This window comes from Scardinius erythrophthalmus, assembly GCF_964197995.2.
Source record: "Scardinius erythrophthalmus genome assembly, chromosome: 6".
NCBI lineage: Eukaryota > Metazoa > Chordata > Actinopteri > Cypriniformes > Leuciscidae > Scardinius > Scardinius erythrophthalmus.
Window position 1 is genome coordinate 11,642,751 of NC_138226.1, and position 14,774 is coordinate 11,657,524.

The window sequence follows — 14,774 nt, forward strand, 5'->3', positions numbered from 1 at the left end:
GTAGATCCCACGTCCACAAAAAAAAAAACATACACAATAATGAAAATAATAAACTTTCACCAAAACATTCAGGGAATTTTGAACGTTCTGATGAAAGGGTCTATATAGAGCTGGTAAGTCCCGCCCCTTCCGCTAACCCCACTGGACCTCTAGGTTGAAAAATCATCAATGCAAGTGAATGGGTGAAAATAATTATTTTCTGGTCCCGTTTGAATTGTGCCATGAATGTGAACATATGTTGTCTGTGAATTTTTTTATATAATTTTTCGTGTAAAGAATGCTACAATTTAACGGGTAGAAGTTTGATACGGTTAGACTTTGAGTGAGAGCACTTTGTGGACTAGAACTCGTCGCTGCTTTCGACTCGTTTGAAACGTCACCACCACTCGCACATGGACACTAGCTCACGGATCCCGCTAAACATGGCTGTGTCTTTGGTGCACTTCACCGCCTTATTTCAGGGAGAGGACAAAATCGTTCAGGTTAACGAAAACCAAGGGTAAGTCAACTTTATGGGGTGACGTCACATAGGCGACATGTAGTTTTTCTCGTTATGTCTTTAACACATATGCTAGCCGAAGAATCATACAATATACTGTCAAACTCGTGACATGAAAAATTATATATAAAAATTATATATATTATATATAAAAAATTCACAGACAACATATGTTCACAATTCAAACGGGACTAGAAAATAATTATTTTCTCCCATTCACTTGCATTGACGATTTTTCAACCTAGAGGTCCACTTGGGGTTTTACGGATGGGCGGGACTTACCAGCTCTATAGGCCTAGGCTATGTGTCTTGTGTCATACATGCTCCATGGAAGAGAGGGGTGGGGTGAGCAGTTGCTCATAATCATTTAAAGAGACATGCACCGAAACGGGTCGCTGTGAACAGAGCTGTTTTTGAGGAGGTAAAAAGGGTGTTGTTTTACACAACCATTGAAGAATTTTAACCAAAGTATGTTACAAACTTTACACAAAGACCCTAAAGAATCATCCCAACTTGTGGAAAATGGGCATCCGATGACCCCTTTAACAAATATAAATTTCTTTTTTTGTTTCTTTTTTTTAGTACCTAAAAAAAGCTATTTAGTAGTACCTTAAAGAAAACTAGCATCCAAAGATGACTGTGGTTAGTGATGACAGCATTTAGAGCACCGAATACCATGTAGCCTACTTCACCGGAAGATAAAATGTTTATCATAATTTTATAAACACAGTAACATACATACATACATACATGTACAGTGCTATGCATAAGTTTAGACACCCATGCTAAAGTTGACTAAAAAGAGGAATAAAAAATAATCTTTTGGAAATTGAACAATGCCTTAATAAAAAAAATTAGGAAAAATCCAACCTTTAAGGACACCAATTTTCTTTGTGAATGAATAATGTATCGTAAATAAATAAATGTTCTTCCTTAAAATACAGGGTGCATAAGTTTGGACACCCCTATGTTAAATTCCCATAGAGGCAGGCAGATTTTTATTTTTAAAGGCCAGTTACTTCATGGATCCAGGATACTATGCATCCTGATAAAGTTCCCTTGGCCTTTGGAATTAAAATAGCCCCACATCATCACATAGCCTTCACCATACCTAGAGATTGGCATGGTTTTATTTCAGTTAGCCTAATAGCTGGTTTGATTTGCATTGAGAGATGATCTTATAGAAAGTACTCCATGCCAATCCCCAAATGTTTTTTTCAATAGCGAAATAGCTATTTATGTACTGTTTTTCATGTATATATATATATAAATAAATAAATAAATAAATAAATAAATAATGGCCCATTTCACTACATTACAGAGCTGCAAGTGGTTACAGGCAGCAATTCACATTGACTAAATGCAGTTGGCACTTACAAACTTTGACCATAAAACAGATATCACAGCCCTTCATTTCCTTTTGATCAAACCATATACATGGTCATGCTCCAATAATCAAAGGCAAATAGACTATAAAAACAAAATATACTAATAATTGTTTGAAAAACATCAGAATGTGTGAGATAGCAGACACACACAGATTCCCACAGCCGCTCCATTCCTTTCATTGGGCAGTTACATTTACGAGAGCTTTTACATAAGGTTGAAGTTTAAACCAGCAACAGAATCATTTCACACGCGCTGCACATGAATACGAAGACACTTTTTAAAGGACAACACTGAAAACTGCATGCGAGAGCTGTGCAAACACATTCAGAGTACATATACTGCAATGAGCGATTCAATAGATGAAAGCCTCACACCAGCTGCTGTGGCTCTGATAGAGCGCTGGGTTGAATATAACATAAACCAGGTCAAACACACAGACCCTCGAGGACAAAGGAAAGAGCGCAACTTAATTTAATAGAGAAGTGGATTTCAATTTCAAGGCGTCCCGTATCCAGATAACAGGTTGATCAATTGCCCCTGAAGTGAGAGCTGCAATCGATGGCAGAAGGTGAAATGCATGCTGGGTCAGCTGCTGAGCCCATTTGGGATAAATGATATGATTTAGCCATGCAGCACAGTCAACACAACCAGGTACGGCGGACGATAGAGCCACGTCGACTCGAAGAAATGGGAAGCGGGGATTCTTTCCAAAAGCCCCCTCATTAATCAGGCCTTACTAGCCCTTCAGCTGCACTTGGTATAGCGGCAGGTTAATGGAGTTGTGTTTATCTGGCTATTATGTCTGTGCTGCACGCCCAGAGAGAGGTAGCATCACCAGGCAGGATGTCTGCAGCGCATGTTAATGAAGAGAGCGGCTCGGCTCAGGTAATCCAATCAGACGCCCCCTAAAAATCCGCGAGTCGTCAACAGTCACTCTCTCCAGCGCTAATGGAAGGCAGAACTTTGGACAGAGCGGCCCAACCTCTCCCTGAGGCAGCACCGCTATGGAGAATACAAAAGAAGTTGGTTTAAAGGATTCCATTTCTCCCTCCTTCTCTCGCAATAATAGGGCCACAGCAATTATATCCTGTCTGTCAGTTTACACAGCAGTCAAACTGTTATGTCGCATTTCCTTCCTCTTAATACCTGACGGCAGAATGCAGAGATGTTGTTATTAAGGGTGCAATTTAGCCTGTCTCTTTCCTGCCATCGTCTCATGGGCTGTAATGTGCTGAAAAGGCCATGGTGGAATGACAGCGTAAACAGGCCACTCACCGTGACACTCAAAATCTCTTACATGCGGAGCGCTGGGACAAAAGCGTGGACAAGGAGGGAGGGATGCGAGGAAACATCCTACAGCCGCTGTCTCACGTCGTGACCGGGCGGCCCAATGTCATCTCACTCACCCACAGGGCTCCTCACTTCCTGTCAAGCGAAGCAGGGGTGTCTGAGATGGTCCTCTTATTGCTGTAATTATTCTTAATCGCTCCCCATTCAGCTGGCAGACTGATGGCATATTTCAGATCAGTTTAATGTCTTGCTCTGGCCCCAAGCAGAATCAAGAGAGGATGACTGACAGTTTGTAGGCTCTGTTTTTCTCCTTATAAGATTAAACCAGTATTATATTTTGCAGTTCTGAATTTGATTTGTTTACCTGGTTTGCTCTGGCAACACAGTCAAGCTGTGATTCTAAATATATTATGTTAAAAAAGAGGAAAAATTATGTAAAAAAAATAAGACGACAAATAAAATTGTATATACACACACACACACACACATACATACATGCACTATATATTTTTTTTCTTTTTCTGTAGAGATTACAATTACAATTAAATTACTGTTTTTAAAAATTAACTTTAAGTGACAATGTCTAAAACTAAAATGAGGAAATTAGCATGCACAATTAATATATATGCAAAAAGATACAATAAAATATCGCTTGATCAACCATATGGTATAGTACAGTATATGTGCATTATGTAAGGGTTAATGCCTGACGAGGTGTCCATTGTCAGGTATTAATGCCTCCGCCCAAGTCCATTAATACCTGACAATGGACATCTCGAAGGGCATTTACCCGCTTATACCATGGTCACTTGCCAAATAACACATTTTTAAAACATTAGTTTAGGTTTATTTACTAGGTGTCCTCTCTCACTTTTTAATGGACACCCTGCAGCCAATCAGAATCGAGTATTCACCCAGACCATGGTATAAAACATAATATTTCATCCCTAGGAATGTACTTGAAAAAATTACACAACTCAGCTTCAACCCAGGTTTAAGCATGGTGCGAAAAGCTCTAGGAAACTTGATTTTGCTGAAGGTTTACCTTCACAGGCAATTGAACGTGCTAAATCGAATGCTGCAAAAAGAGTTTAGAGCAGGCATACCCCATCAGGAAGTACACACTCTGGGTCTCTACAAAAGGTTACTGGACCCTTAATTTTATTATTGCCATTTGACAGACGGGCCACCCTCAAACAGTAGGTGACATGTCCTTTACTAAGCCACAATCAAAAAAGGCTGAATGCTCAATCTTTACCAGCTATTCACAGCTTTCGGATTTAAGGGTGAATGAACCAACCTTGCCAATTTAAATGGCCAGCTGGGAAGGACAGCAATGGTCACTCAATGAAGCACATCCCTTTCATTTCATTTTAAAGTAAATACAAAGAAAGTGTAAGAAATGTGTGGATGTATCATCTGTCACAGGCAGGTGCTATTCTTAAAAGCACATCAATACAACCTTGGGTGGCTGAAAAAAAGAGGATCTGGAAAATAAAAGAACATCGAGCTCAGTATAAGAGGAAACAGGCAATTTTCAATGCACATTGGTAACCAGTCTACACAATAAGTCAGATCTATATTAGCAATGAAATCAAAAGAAACAGGGTAATTACAACAAGGTAAACAACAGAACTCTGTCAGGACTCAAGCTTCTTCTGAAGGCCGTGACACACCAAGCCGTTGTCAAAGAACTAACATCGCATCAGCTGTGTCTGGGCCAAAAAGTTGCACTTGATCACACCGCATAGACTATAGTCAACTGCCAAGTACTAGCATGTGAGTTCTGCACCTGTGTATAAGGAAATAACTGTCTATATCAGCAGGTATCAATAGTCCATATTCATCTTTCAAAAAAGGAAACCGAAACTAGGACTGCAGATATTCAAACCATAAAAAAAGCAGCGCTTGCATACCATTTTGAATACCATCATGTTGATCACTTTCTTTATTCCATGCAGTAGGCGGCTCATGTTGTTATAAAAATACTCGCTTATTGGAATGCTCAGGTAAGATGATATAAAATTAGAACAGCCTTCTGTTGTGCCGTCTCAACTTCTTCGCTTGCTGTCATCACTTTCGCTTTTATTCTGATGCACTCATCAACTAAACTGAACAGCCAATCAAATGATCTCTCTCACAGATGGCCCTGACGCCAATTCAACATGCTGAATCGGCTGAACTGTCACCGACGAGGGCCAAAATAGAGATGCATGTGGAACACACCACAAAAAGCAGCCCAACGGATGCTCACCAGCGGTCAGATGTTCTGTTTTAATACATTTTGAAACGGAATTTATTCCTGTGATGCAAAGCGGAATTTTCAGCATCATTACTCCAGTCTTCAGCGTCACATGATCCTTCAGAAATCATTCTAATATGCTGATCTGGTGCTCAAGAAACATTTCTTATTATTATTATCCATGTCGAAAACAGTTGTGCTGCTTAATACTTTTGTGTAAACTGTGAAGCATTTGAGTCGAAAAGTTGAAAAGAACAGCATTTATTTAAAACAGAAATACGTAACATTTAATTTAATGCCTCCTTGCATAATAAAAGTATTCATTTCTTTCAGAAAAAATAAAAATCTTACTGACCCCAAACTTTTTTTCTAAACTTTTTTAAGACGAATACATGCTTCGGTTTTACGTTTGTCACTACGTCTTGTACAGAGTGTAAAAATTCCAGCATCTAAATTCTACTTTCAGTAAATTTTGAGTAGAATGTCTAAAACTGACTTCAATAATTGGTGGGTCCACTAAATGGCAACACTTTTACAGTTGGGCCCATTACTTCAAAGAAATATCCTATGAAGAATATAAAAAATGCCAATGAAAACAACAGAATAAATGTTACATCAATGTGCAAGGGTGATATTACTAGAGCTTTCATCAAATGCACATGCACATCATTTTAATGTGTTCAATTTAATCATCTGTCTAAAGTTCTATTCATTTAACTATGTGGCAAATTTTAAGTGGAACTACACCTTTAAGAGGAGGACTTTGTGCAGTTTAGCTAACAGAGAGCTTATTATGTCGAGAAGGGCTTTCTGCCAGTGGAAACAGCGAGAGGTTGCAGGATGGTTCTGATGAAACAAACAGAAATCCATCCATCATCTCTTCAGCACCTACACACCGCTTGGCCTAAACAGAAAGCGTTCAAAACTCAATAGCAATGCCAACGCAATAACCATCTATATATAGAGACCTCATTGTTCCAACATTATTTTCAGCCATGGCACGGTGTTGGCGGGCAACTGACAGCAACACAAAAACAGAACGAATCTCATGGCTTCATTTGGAACCGATAACACGATCAGATTTGAAAGGATGAGCCAGTTAAGCTCACTCATCTCAGTTTAATCTTTTCCAAGGGATCAGCAGGAAGACTGAGGAGTTTTCACAGCCTTTCTTGACACCTGGGAGCCGTCCAGCAACCTAACTGCTCATAAAAACAGAGACCTGTCAGCCGGTCACTCAAGACCACTGACAGAATGGGGAGATAAGTATCACAGTGGACATCTGGATTTGACAGCGGTCAGTGTGAACAGAGGTTGACAGCAGTACAATTCATTACATATGCTAATTTCTAAAGAAAATGGGGGTGGTAAGTTTTTCACAGGCAAGCATGTTGTGGGTGGTTTCCAAGACATGGCTATGAAGTTTCAGAGATGCTCTATTTGGTTTCTGGGATGTTATTAGGGTTGGCTAGGGGGTTGCTTACTGGTTCAAGTAAAAAAAAAAAAAAAAAAAAAAAACGATATCATATTCTGGTCCCCCCATGTATGGCTCACATCTCTCCTTTAATGCATGTTTGTGTGGTTTTCACCAGTTTTATTGGTCTTTTATTGTATCGTAATTCTGTTTTTACCCCAAAAATCAAAAAGCAAATAAAATGCTATTATGACTTAATATTATGATATTATTTTCAGGAAAATTACATCTCCAAATCTCATTATTGTAATGCATAAAAACAGACTTTAACAAGATGACTATATCTTTATATTACTTTATACATATTTTAATAATACAAGACTATAAATATTTATATTCTAATATAATATAATATAACATATATAATTTATTTATACATCTTAGTAGTATTTGTACAACTACCTTAAACTGAATTGATAAATTGATTTTAACTTTGAAAAAAAAATGTGAAAATATAAAATTATGAAGAATAAATGTGCTTAATTTTCCTGAAAATAAAATCACAAATGTAAAAACTTCTGACAGTAAATTGCATTTTCTATATGCAATATAAGATTTTATTTTTCTTTATTTTTTGGGGTGAAATGTGAACTGGACAGGATTTGGGAGATTCATCCATACTCTGTGAATGTTTTAGTGAACGCTGAACACCATCAGTAAATAACAATCATTGAAATCATTGTTATGTTATCAACAAGTAAATATGTCATGTGTATATATGTCATGTATGCGCTACATAGGCACACTATATAACAAAATGCTGTTTTTTGAAGGGAAAAACACATATAGCCTTTGTGTTAACCTGACAAACGGTGTCCACCAAAAGCAAGAGCTAGAATAAAACTACCACGGACTACCTGTCAATCCAAAGAAACCTCTCAGAAAGTGACTCATCAATATTCAGCTGGACGCTTGTATTTACAGAGCAAGTCAATCTCCCTGCACTTTTTTTCATGCGAACAGCTTTGCACTGAAAGTTAATCATCATTCAGGAGAAGGACAATGACACTGTCCCAAGTCTAAGTCCATGTCTCTGCCATGTGTTTATTTAGGCTGTGTGAAAGCTTTGTTTTAATTGCTGTAAACCTTGCATTTAAAGAGATAAAAATATCAAGGTACCTGTAAAGTAAAAGGTGAGGAAAAACAGCAAAAGGCCGGTGAAGAGGTTGCTGAGGAAGGTGACCACTCCACAGGTGATGCCCTCAGGTACAGGGTAAACCGTCTCAATGAACAGCTCCAAGAAGATGGGCACACTACTGTTGATGAAGATACCCACCAGGATGCAGGAGGTGTAGAGAGTGGCTAAAGGAGCAAAAAGAGAGAAAAAGTGAGAGAGCGGGCTGAATCTCAAATACATTTCTAGAATAATACCTTCTTTACACAGGAAGAGAAAGACTTTGCAACTGATTGAGTGGAAAAAAAACTTTCTAATTAAATTTTTTTTCTTACTGCGCTGACAAACCCCATTTCAGCAGATATTACACTAATCAACTATGAAAACACTTACAACCTCATCTTTAAGTAATGACTATAATGTGCTACGTTGGTACTACATAAATCTTTCTTATTGTCTTAGCAAAGCTGAAGTTTAATGAAGTGTGGAAATTGCAATAAAATGTATTTTATTCCAATATTAAATACACTTTCATTTCCAAAACCCAATTTTGCTTAAAAAAAGAGCCAAAAAGATACACCTTGCTATAGAAACTCATCAGTCTATTGTCATTCTCAGTGATAGAAGCTACTCCATGTGAGGGCGCGCAGTACTGTTTTAAACAAACCCAAACTGGTTCTAACCAGGGCAAAGAGAAAAGGATGGCCCAATTGCACAAAAACAAGAGAAAATGCACATCAGAGCCTCAGCTGCCAGGGTAAGTAAAAAGTACATAGCAAACACTAGGTTTCATTACAAAATGGGCTAAACAACTAAAAGATTGGTTGGTAAATAAGAAAAGATTATCATAGATGAATAACTCGAAGTGTGGGGGGTACATAAAGAGAGAAAGGGAACCACACCTAAGGGAAATGTTGCAAAAAAACATGGTATTTTTTGCATTTTTTGGCATCACCATAAAAATGGAGCCCATCAAATTGAAACATTAAAAAAATGTACACTACCGTTCAAAAGTTAGGGGTCAGAAATATTTTTTTTATGATTTCGAAACACGTCTCTTTTGCTCACTAAGGATGCTTTTTTTTCTTTCTTTTTTTTTTACAGAGTAAAACAGTACATTTTTTAATAATATTTCACAATTTTACTAACTTTTTAAACGGCAAAGCAATTTTTGACCAATTTAATGCAATCTTGGTGAATAGCATCAAGCGCTTTCATAAACATGTTCATTATGAATGATTCCCAACTTTTCAGTGTACCGTAGTTGTAATCATCAAAAATATCTGAGATACGTGTAACCATGGTATAAATAGAAGAACTGACAATGCTGCATTTTGAAAAATGTAAAAGTCAAGGCAGTAATGTGGCCAATTTTTCCTTATATAATGTTACACAATGAATATCATTATTTCTGTATTATTTGAATTCTATTTAGAATATTCAGACACAAGACAAAATATTTAGCAATAAAGCACTGTTCTATGAAAAGTGCCTGCACTGCATTTACAATCAAATGTGTTTATTCAACCATGCACTGTTGCTTCTAAGCAATGGCAATTCTTGTTGAATGCCAGAGACATCTTGCATGTCGCAATGACTGAAAGAGAAGCAAACCCCCCCCCCCCCCCCCAAAAAAAACCTGGCATTGCACAAAACATAGCCACATTTGGCTCGTGGCTGGCATTAATTTGACACACTGGATGTAAGGAAGTACTGGTATTTAACCATGGTGTTGTTGACAGTGTATTAAATGACAGTGGCACCATTAGATTACATGGACATGGTGGGCGAAGGTCCATTGTCAGTTATTCCTTGCATAATGATTCCATCTAGAATAAGTTCTGATGAATTGATGTTGCCACAACATAGTCTTGTGTTCATTAGTGAGTGATATGAATCACGACAGGCATGGGAAGGCACGGATGGCAACGGGACATGCGTGTGCGATATAAAATCATGCCAGATGGAGAGATGGCCCATGAGTCTGAAAGCTCTGTCTGCCAGGACTTCTGGGAGAGAGCAGATAAAAAAAAAAGTCAGGTGCCAACCATACAATGATAATTGATGGAAATATCTGAGCTGGCTGATCTATGGGGCATATGTTTGTTTCAGGCCGGCTTCTCTAGATACCCACTCCCCTTTTCTCTTCACGGATCAGGACTTAATGAGTTCCTCTGGCTCCCTCTCACAGATAAAATTGCAGCTTGCTATGCTGCTGTTTGCCTAGCAGACTCCCCGCGGGCCGACAGTTTTGTGGATGTGCACAAGGCAGAACATACTGTCCTTTTCACCACAGTGTACCTTTAGTGGAGGGCAGGTGAGTGAGCCTGGTCAAGCAGGTGAGAGTGAACCAGGTGGCCGCCAAGGATGCACCGGCAAACATCAGCACGAGAATCAGCTTTAACATCCCTCGAATATAGTCAGCAAACCTGAGGGCAAAAACAGAAAACATAAGAAAGCAGGAGGAGAGAGAGAAACGTGAATCTCGAGTCATAGCTCAAAGGTGACAGAACAAAACACGCGCAAAAAAAAACTACAGAGGAGGCAAATTATAGGCAGGCGCAGGTGAAACTTTTTCACAGATGTTATTTTCGGCACCAACGTCAGAGACGAGGCGCGCGCGAAAAATCTTGTCCCTCAAAAACAAGCCAACTGGAGATATCTCAAAACAAATATATTTCATAGCTTCTGACTAAGTTCTCCACACCGTCTCCTCTCATCAGACATCAGACACAATTTAGCACCTCTAACATGACAGCAGCAATACATAGCAATATCACTAGGGCATGTTATTCATCACCTTTCCTCACAACAGAGATGAAAGCCATCATAATAAAAACACTTAATGGTGGAGTTAGCTGTTATTTGTTGTGTCGGGGTTGCAAGACTTATTTTTAATAATGGCTAATGGGCTTTTAATGCCTTTTAAAGTAATTATTCACCTCAAAATGAAAGCTTTGTCATCCTTTACTTGCCATCATGTCATTCCAAACCTGTGAATTTGTATATTCGGTGGAACACCAATGGAGAAATTTATCAGGTTGTTCATGTAGCTCGATACAATGGAAGTCAATGGTAACCAAAGGAAGTCACTCTCCAAAAAAAAAAAGTGCCCCTTATGACTTAAAAGGCATATTTCAAATCTTCTAATGCAGTTAAATAGCTTTGTGTGAGGACAGGAATGTATGTAAATATTCACAGAAAATCTTTACAGCTCTCAAATCTCATTAACATTCCGATATATTCAAATAAAAAGTGCCACTCTAGGTTTGACATTAATGATATTATGCATATAAGATTTATAGACTACCTTTACAACACATTTATGGTGTTGTGGGCATTTTTCAACATTTCTCTTTTCATTTTCCATGAAAAAAGTCATATGGGTTGGAATACATGTCATACATTATAACAACATAGAAATGAAGAACAGAATTTTATTTTTGGGTGAGCTATCCCTTTAAATATAAAGCATTAACTTCAATCGGTTGTCAACCTCACTTTCTTGACCCAACAACATCGCCTTCTTCATTTGGAAATCAATGTCACCCCTACCTCCCGACTGCTGTCTGACAATTAAAGTCTGATGGTTTGTCAGGCATCCCAGTGTTTGCCCAACCGCTCAGTATACCTCACACCACAAACCGTTAATTGACCTGCGGAGACAGCCTCTTATGATTCACTCGTCTAGGATAACTCCACCATAACGGCGAACGAGGACGAGTCTTTGACGAGGGCTTGCGGCCATTATATCCTCCTCCGGAATCGCATCAATTAGAATGTGCAGCCATCGCCCCTGCAGCTCGATTTTAATGCATCCATTTTTCTAAAGCATGGACTTGACCCAAAGGGATGCGCTCTGCGGCGGAGAGCAGGTGGTGTATAATAACTCATGTTAACGCATTTGCTGCATGATTCGTGGCACAGGGAGGGCGCTGGACCCTGTAACTCACAGGGGCCTATTAACGAGAGATCACTCGCCAAACAACCACTAATAGGACCGTGCTGCCGCCGAGACTTAGTGGGGCATCTGTTGCTTCTTTCTACTACCTGTCCCAAATGAACAGCCAATATGAGAAAAAAGCTAACACGTAAAAGTGCCAAAGAAACTGGCGGGGTGTTCAATCTTCAATCAGCTTTATCAATCCCCATTCGGCTTGTGGCTCATGACTCGATTTGAATCACACACAACTAGGGCAGCTCAAAAGTCTTTATTGATGTTTTACCCCACTTTATCCCTCCCTATCTTAATGGTAATGCGTGTACCAAGCCCAAAACCAATACAGCAATGTGGCAATTGATTAAATGCAGTTTCCTAATTAAAAGGTTTTCAAAATGCAAAACCTGACTGGATGTACTGATTTGAGCCCTCCTGCAAACATTAGTCATTGGGGATGGGGACAGACAAATCTCTTGCTTTTTGCAGACAACAGTTTGCTCTTTCTCTCTTCTCTACGCTAGTGTCTTAATCTGTCTGTGCGACGTGACCATTTCATTAGCATTTTTTCCTACTGTTCATAACAAAAGCTGATTTTAATAAATTAGCAGAAAGAGAATAAATTAGCTTTGGGATCAGGGAGGATTCAAAACACCCTGGAAAAAAAGTGGCCTAACAAAGACAGAATAAATGTCTTTCCAGCAGGAGCGTAGGAACGATCTGAAAAGCATGACACAAGTTTGACACTGGTTTATATGCCTAGTTGCCAGGGATACAGTCATATCAGACCATTTTAAATCTAAATAAAACCTTAGAACGTTTCAAGAAACGTCAGCATTCTAGCATTTTTGTCATGAAACTTTAATAATTAGGCCTAAAACATTGTTGTGACAAGTAAAAATATATAAAAATGCATATTTTTGTGAAAAAACAACAACTTTTCTTCTGTTGTTCATGTCTTCTTTTCCGCAGGAAGTTTTTTTTTCTGTCAGTGGCTCAGCACACAAACTGTGCCAGGCACGGGTTATATTCATGAATATGCATTATTTGATGTGACATTTGCCCTAATTGATTCACTGAAAGGTGTAAGCTGGTAGCCATTGTACGATTACCACCTGCCATTTAGCCCACTCCTAAAGCTGGTCTTAAAAGTTATAATTTTACTAGCTGTGAAAAAGTACATATTTTTTCAGCCCCTCGCTGGTGAATTTTAATGCCGACTTAGAATGTTGAATTGGAGGTGGAGCTTGTCAGTGAGCCTGTCACTCTGATTGGCTGTTCAGCTTAGCGAATCAGTACATGAGAAGAAAAATGGAAGTAAACAGCAAGCAAATGTCAATACCAAGAGGGCACACAGAGAAAGCTCTTCTCATTTTTCATCTGCATCTCATCTGTGATTATTTTAATTGAATTTGTCTGTGGAGAGCTAGACTTGTTTGAAAATGGTAAGAGCAAGTGCAGCTTTGTTTACAGTTTGCATATCCGCAGTCCTAGCTTTCGGTTTTCTTTTTTGAATTACGATTACAGGCTATCAGCGGGTATGGAGACTTCCAAAGCAGCTGGAAAGAGCAAAAGAGAACAGTGGTCTTGAGACACATTTATAAAAGTTTAACTATTTTTACCTTGATGCGAAACTAAAGGCGTTGAAGAGACACCTATTGAAACCACTGAGATGGCCAAAGATGCGAATGCAGGAGTTTAACAATATTTGTTCTGAAATGTTTTGTTGAAGGCAGTGGATTTGTAACAAAAGCTATGCTTTGATGGCTATAAAAACGATGCTTTAACAGAGATGAATTTAGAGAGAGTTTTAGCATGCTGACAGTCCCAGCAGTTAGTCAGTAAAGCTCATTCCTGGATTCTTATGTGACTAATGTTTAAGGGTCTGCTACTTCTCTTTTCCATGTCACTGGACAATACATGTACAGTAAATGTTAATTAGTTGCAAATGCATGGCAACATCACCATCATTTCTCAGGCATTACTCACCTCGCCATGGCCACACCAAACACACAGCCTCCAACTATGGACCAGAACCCGATCCAGCCAGCGTCCACCTATCAGAACAGAGAAAGGTGTGATCAGAGGGGATTATTCGCTGCTTGTGATGCTGGACATCACTCGTGATGAAGCAGCCTGATGGGGAGTGAGCCAGGAGCGTCTACAGTCTCTGCAACTGTGTCTATCAGAGAGAGACTGGCAGACTTCATGCTGTCCACGGACATATCTTTGATGAGCAATCTGGTTCAGCAGCAGACTTCATAAAACAGATGGTCTGTGTCAGGCATGGCTGAGGTCAACCACAGTATTGATTAGAGCAGGGATACAGGGATATAAGTTCCTATATGAGAACCAAATAAAATGCTACATATTGTTTGTCAAAGCACCCCCCATAGTCTCACAAAATCCTGTGGGAAACACTACAGATATTGATTCGGCCAAAGTTATTTAGTAAAACAACTTGACCGTGATCTTGACTGAGAGTAATTTCTCACCCTCATGTTGTTCCAATCCCGTAAAACTTTCGTTCATCTTCGGATCACAAATTAAGATATTTTTGATGAAATCTGAGAGCTGGCTCACTCCTTCATAGGCTTCAATGTAATCGATATCTGCCATCCCAGAAAAGTTAGTAAAGACATCGTTAAAATAGTCCAAGTGACTACAGTGGCTCAACCTTTAGTTTATCAAGCGACGAGAATACTTATTGTGCGCAAAAACAAACAAATATAACGACTTTATTCAAATATTTTAATTTTCTTCTGTGTGGGCCTCTGAGTGAGTTCACATACTGTAACAGCGCAGCGCTTCTGGGTTGTACGTCAGAAC

General features: G+C 39.0%; 1 protein-coding gene across 1 annotated transcript in view; it reads right to left on the reverse strand.

The window, feature by feature from the left end:
- slc49a4 (solute carrier family 49 member 4) overlaps window positions 1-14,774 on the reverse strand; it is a 44,318-nt gene that overhangs the window by 3,457 nt on the left and 26,087 nt on the right. Inside the window, exons 6-8 of the mRNA XM_081368154.1 lie at window positions 13,935-14,002; window positions 10,310-10,437; window positions 8,014-8,196 (exon numbers count right to left, since the gene is read on the reverse strand). Coding sequence (XP_081224280.1) covers window positions 8,014-8,196; window positions 10,310-10,437; window positions 13,935-14,002 — 379 coding nt within the window. The remainder of the gene's footprint in view (window positions 1-8,013; window positions 8,197-10,309; window positions 10,438-13,934; window positions 14,003-14,774) is intronic.